The sequence below is a fragment of the Elephas maximus genome, chromosome 3 (genome assembly GCF_024166365.1).
Source record: "Elephas maximus indicus isolate mEleMax1 chromosome 3, mEleMax1 primary haplotype, whole genome shotgun sequence".
Lineage (NCBI taxonomy): Eukaryota > Metazoa > Chordata > Mammalia > Proboscidea > Elephantidae > Elephas > Elephas maximus.
This window is the reverse complement of record NC_064821.1, coordinates 85,235,037-85,240,745: the sequence shown is the minus strand read 5'-3', so window position 1 is coordinate 85,240,745 and position 5,709 is coordinate 85,235,037. Positions and strand designations below refer to the sequence as shown.

At 42.7% G+C, this 5,709-nt stretch overlaps 1 protein-coding gene across 1 annotated transcript; it reads right to left on the bottom strand.

Annotated features, from left to right (window-relative positions):
- Positions 1–4,519: 4,519 nt before the first annotated feature.
- Positions 4,520–5,458, bottom strand: LOC126071720 (olfactory receptor 2D2-like). The gene has a single exon (XM_049875953.1). It carries the CDS (start codon positions 5,456–5,458, stop codon positions 4,520–4,522), a length of 939 nt encoding a protein of 312 aa, XP_049731910.1.
- Between the last annotated feature and the right edge of the window lie 251 nt (positions 5,459–5,709).

Sequence of the window (5,709 nt, the reverse complement as noted above, 5' to 3'; positions counted from 1 at the left end):
AAGCTTTATGCTAATAAACTTGAAAACTGAGATAAAATGGGCAAATAACTAGAAAAAATGTAAATTGCTAACATCGACTGAAGTAGAAGCAGAAAATGGGTATAGACGAATAACTGGAAACCCTTTGGAGGAAGAAGTGGGGTTTACCTGCCACATGAGGTAGGCAGATTAATATTTCTTGATAGAAAAATTTGAAATGCACTTCATGAAACCTGATTGAATGGCTCAATGGAGAAGGCTTGTTCCAGAAATTAAAGAGATTTATCCTGTGTGGAAGAAAATAAGGTATTTGAGACAATGCCAGCAGCTCTATTAGAGTAGACTCACGTGACTCTGTGTTTACTGGAATTTCATAGAAGCCCAGGCCTGCCACCAACCCTGCTATGTGAATTTAAGAGAGAGGTCCATAGAGTGGATTGGATCTCAAAAATTTCCACTTGCCAGATGTCTGGGTATACTGCAATTGGAGGAGAGATTTAATTGGGGGTGAGGGAGAAGGAAGGGCAAGGCAATGAGTGTGAAACACAGATAAGGTAAGTTTCCTTAATTAATTTATTGATTAAATAATTTTAAAAGGTGGAGCAGTGTGTGTGTGTGTGTGTGTGTGTGTGTGCACGTGTGTGTGTTACCAATCGCCAGTGTGACACAAAGGGTCCTTGCCTTTTCCCAAGTAAGAATATATGCAAAAGACAAACTTTATCTTCAGCAAGCTTTATTTTGCTTGAGTCAAGCAAAAGGAGTCAGCGAGGGACTAAGCCTCTCCAAAAGGCTGACTCCAAAAAAGGAAGCAAGGCTAGGGCGTATATGGGTTCGGTGGAGACAATACAGTAATGAATACTTAGTGGGCTTCTTTCAAGGGGTGGGTACTTCTCAGAACGGCGGTACATGCTAATTAGGTTACGTGTTTATCTGGAATCCAAGATGGAACCCCCTAATATTCAAGGTGGAGTCCTCTCAGCAGCCCTTGGCATCACTTATTACGGGATATAGGGCAAGTGCACTGATCTTCGGCATTATATCGCCATCTTCAGAGGGCTAAAGAAGGTTAAACAGCGGTCACACTTTGTTCTCCTGCACATGTGGAGCCTTTAAAGGGGGAAGGGACGAGAAAAACACTAAGGAGGTCTCATGTTGACAGGATGTGGTTCCTGTTTACCCAACTCCTAGATGGTAATCTTTTAACAGCTCTTTTGTTCCACCAGAACAGTTAACCCTATCTGTCTCATGTATGTGCGTGCACGTGCGTGTGTGTTAGCAGAGAAGTGTGACTTAGTGGCCCTCTTCCATTACTCTAAGCTTTGACATCTGATCAAGAGCGAAAAGGCATTTACAACTGTTGATGATCACAACCTGTTCTTTGCCAGCTGTTTCTAGCTTTTAGTCACTTAGCATCATGTTGTGAGCATTTACTCATATCATTAAAAATTCTTCTAAAGTGCTATTTTTAATGGCTACATGATATACCATAATGTGGCTGTACCATAATATATTTAAATGACTTTCTATTGTAGGAATGTTTTCCATTTTTTCCTATCTTAAGTAAAACAATGAAAGTCTTTGTGTTACTTTTCCTACACTTCCAATGAAATTTCCTAAAATGTCCTAAAAGTGGAATTATTGGTCAAAAGAGATGAACATATTTTAGTTTCATTAGTACATAAAGACAAACCATCTTGTAAAAAGATCATAGGAATTTATACTCCCACTAGCAAAATATGGAAGTTCATGTTTCTTTTTATTCTGCCTCTCTGAATATTGTTTAAAAATTCTCTGCCAGTTTCAAAGGTGAATACCTGATCTCATTGAAATTTTAATTTGCATTTCTTTAATGCCTAGTGTGGTAGAATTTTCTCACATGTTTATCAGTGATTCAGATTTCTTCTTTATGAACTGTCTGTTCATATCTGTTGCTAATTTTCTGGGGTGTTTGTATTTTTCTTATCAATTTGTAAGAGCCGCTTCTATGTTAATGATATTAACTATATGTCTGTTAAGTATGTTGCAATTATCTGCTCTATTTAGTCATCTGCCTTTTAATTTTACTTCATTGTTTAGGCAACACTTGGGCTCTTGGGCAGTAGGGTAGTGTTGCACCCTTGAAAACACTGGGAACCTACACTTTTGGCATAGACATTGGCTTCTCATGGAGGACACAGGCACTCATATTAAATTTTTTCTGGGCAGCTCAGCTAATTTTTGCAAGGGATTTCATAAGCAGTTGTAATAACGGCATTGTGTCAGACATCCTCATCTAACTTCACGAGGAGGAGGAGAGAGAATTAGCATTAGCATTAGCCCAAAGATGAACCCTGTGAGATGGAGGTCTGACATACCTCCACTCTCCAATCTTTTTTACCAATTCTGACACCAGCCATCCCTACCACTGGGCTCAATAATTTGTTGCAATGGCCTGATAGAACCCACAGACCATACTCACAATTGTGGAGTTTATTAGGGAAGTAACAGGTTACAACTCAATATCAGGAGCAATTTGGAAGTAACAGGGATAACTCAGGATACGGTTCTTTGATCAGGACAGGTTTTTCTCAGCTGCTGCCCCTGGGCCCTCACTTTCCGCCTAAGCCTTTGCTCTCTGCCTGGGCCTTTACTCTTGCAAGTGTTATATTTTTTAAGCTCTGCCAATAAGTGCCCTGAGGCATTCCACTCCACCAGCGAGCCTCCTGCCTGAAGGAACTCAGCTTTCTTGGTACGTGGGTTGGTAAGCCTAGCTCCGCCAACAAGTGCCCAGAGGTACCTCACTCTGTCAGCAAGCCTCCTGCCCAAAGGCACTCAGCTCTCTCACTCTGTGGGTCAGCATACCCACTGTAGCCACCTTGCTCAATGGGCTGGGAAGCCCACCTCACTGTCTCATGTCCATCTCCTGGTTCTGCTACTGCTGGACTCTGCTGTGCTTGTTGTCACTTCTCACTGTCTCACACTGTCTTCAGTGTTACAGCTTTCTGTCTCCTGGGTCTATGAGGTTCTCAGCATATGAACCCTGGATTCCAAGTACATGCTGTGCTCCCAGATCTTCTTGATGGTAGTGATGTTCCCCTTCAACCTCTGGGATTGGCTCCCTTTAAGCCTCATGGGTTGGGAAAACTAACCAATCCCTACAAGGGTTCCATGCACCTTATCTGCATAGTTCCACCTCCACAAGGTTCCATGCACCTTTTTTTGCACTAGCAAAACTGTCCAATCCCCTTGGTGGGCCACAAACACCTTATTTGCATATTCTCACCCAATCATTTTACGGGAGTTACAAGACTATGGCTAGAAGGGCCATATAAAGTAATTCTCTGCACTGCAGCAGTATATATCAGCAAGGGCTGAAGAAGAAGAACCCGAGAGGACTACATGTTAGCTTATGGGCCATGTCCCAATAGCTGGGTGCTGCAGCTCCCAGCAAGATGAGGCAAAGCCAGCAAATATGGATGATGCCTGGTAATGTGACCCTACAAGCTGGTGAAACCTGGGGTAAAATATTACATTGGTAAAGATTATAGGAAAGATAAACAGAGTTTGAGGAGAAGGCCCCTCTAAGCAAGAAAGAACAGGGCAAAAACAGAACACTGAGTTTCTACCTCTTTCTAGAATTCCTAAATTTTGTATTTGGGGTAACACTATGTCCACTTCCTGCCCCACGTACCACCACAAGTTTTCCTTATCCTTATGTAGGCAGAGTCCCTTTTCCTTGAGAGGCTCAAGACAGGCTGAAGTTTTCCAAAATGGACTTTATTAGAAGCAAGAGGTAAAGGAAAATCAAGAGGTATAAAAATACAAAAGCACAGAGACAAATAGTTACAAAAAAGTTTTTTTCCCCCTCCTAAGATAATTTCAATCGATTTCAGATGCTTTAATGGGCACAGTTTGTGGGTGGGCAGGTACAGGTTCACCTCCACCTTCTCAAGTCTATTCCTCACCTTAAGGATTACACCCTAAGATTCTCCACTTTTCCATTCTTGAGCTTGTACCTCTTCCACTCTTCCCCTTTTCTCTTTCCCTCTGGGACTCCAGTCACTTCCATAGCCCAGGAGGGTCATGACTGATTATTGCTTGATGGTTCATCCCTGAGTAATAAATTTAAAACGTTAAAACTAACATTTACTGAAAGCTTACTATATGTCAGGCTCTGTACTAAGTATTTTTCATATATTATCTCATTTAATCATTACAACATTCCTTTGAGGAAGAAACACATACCTTATAGTAGTTAAATAACTTGTAAAGATTCATATATCTAGTAATTGGTAGGCTCAGGTCTTTCACTCTGGTCTGTCTGGCACTAAAGTTCAGGCTCTTAACCATTGTGCCATGCCTTCACAATTATCTCTGTCCCAAATGACATCACCATAGATACTGCTGGTGTCTGATCACCTTATTCCTCTCCCACTTGGGCAAAGGTGAAGAATTATCTTCTTAGAGTCCAGCTCTTCCAGGTCTCCTGGAAGAGTCTTTGGGGTGTTGGTGATTGTGAGTTCTGCTTTATTCATCTCCCCAGGTCTTCTGCTTTAAAGCTTCACTCTGAGGCCCTGTCTTGTCCCATCAGTTTGAGGAAAGCCTTTTTCACATCCTTGTTCCTCAGACTGTAGATGACAGGATTGAGGAAGGCTGTGGCAACGTTATAGAATAAAGCCAGTCTCTTGCCACTGTTTGACAAAGAGCCAGAGCCAGGACCCATGTACATGATGATGCAGGGAATGGCAAACATGGTAATCACAGTGATGTGGGAGGCACAGGTGGAGAAGGCCCTGATTCGCCCCTGCGCTGAGCGGATCTTCGTGATGGTGGCAAAGATGTTGGCATAGACAATGACAACAAGGGAAAGAGGGACCACAATGACATTGAAGCCTGTGATGAAGTCCACCAAGTCATTGAGTGATGTGTCTGCACAGGCCAGCTTCAGGACAGCCGGGACCTCACAAAAGTAGTGGTCAATTTCTTTAGGGCCACAATAGGGCAGGCGCATAGCAAAGAAGGTATAGGATAGGCCACCCACTACACCATAGGCTGCACAGATACCCACCATGAGGAGACACATCCAGTGGCTCATGATGACCTTGTACCTGAGAGGGTGGCAGATGGCCATGTACCTGTCCACAGACATGATAGAGAAAAGCCAGGACTCGGTGACCCCAAAGAGGAGGAAGATGTACATCTGGGCCACGCACCTAGCAAAAGAGATGGCCCTCTCCTTGCTGAGAATATGCACGAGCATCTGGGGCACAGTAGTGGTGGTGTAGCACATGTCCAGCATGGAGAGGACACCGATGAAAAAGTACATGGGTGTGTGGAGGCGTGAGTCCTGGTAGATAAGGGTGATAAGGAGGCTATTGCTCATGAGGATCAGCAGGTAAAATACTAAAAAGAAAGTGAAGAGCAGAGGATCGGTCCTGGGGCCGGGGGCAAAGCCCAATAAAATGAATTCTGTCACCGTGGACTGGTTGAGTTCCTGCATTGTGATTTGCCTGTTTAAAGAGTTTTTAGGATATGCAATTTATTGAGTGTCTATGCCTAGGCTGTGTAAGGGATTTTCACACTCATTGTTTCATTTATGCTTCCTAACTATCAGAAAATCTTGGAGTGGCAGATGGATGCATCAAGAGATACAAATACAGCAAACAAAAATACACAAATATCTAGGAATAAACCTAATAAGAAACTGAATGGACCTATATGAGAAACAAAAATGAAAACAAAACAAACAAA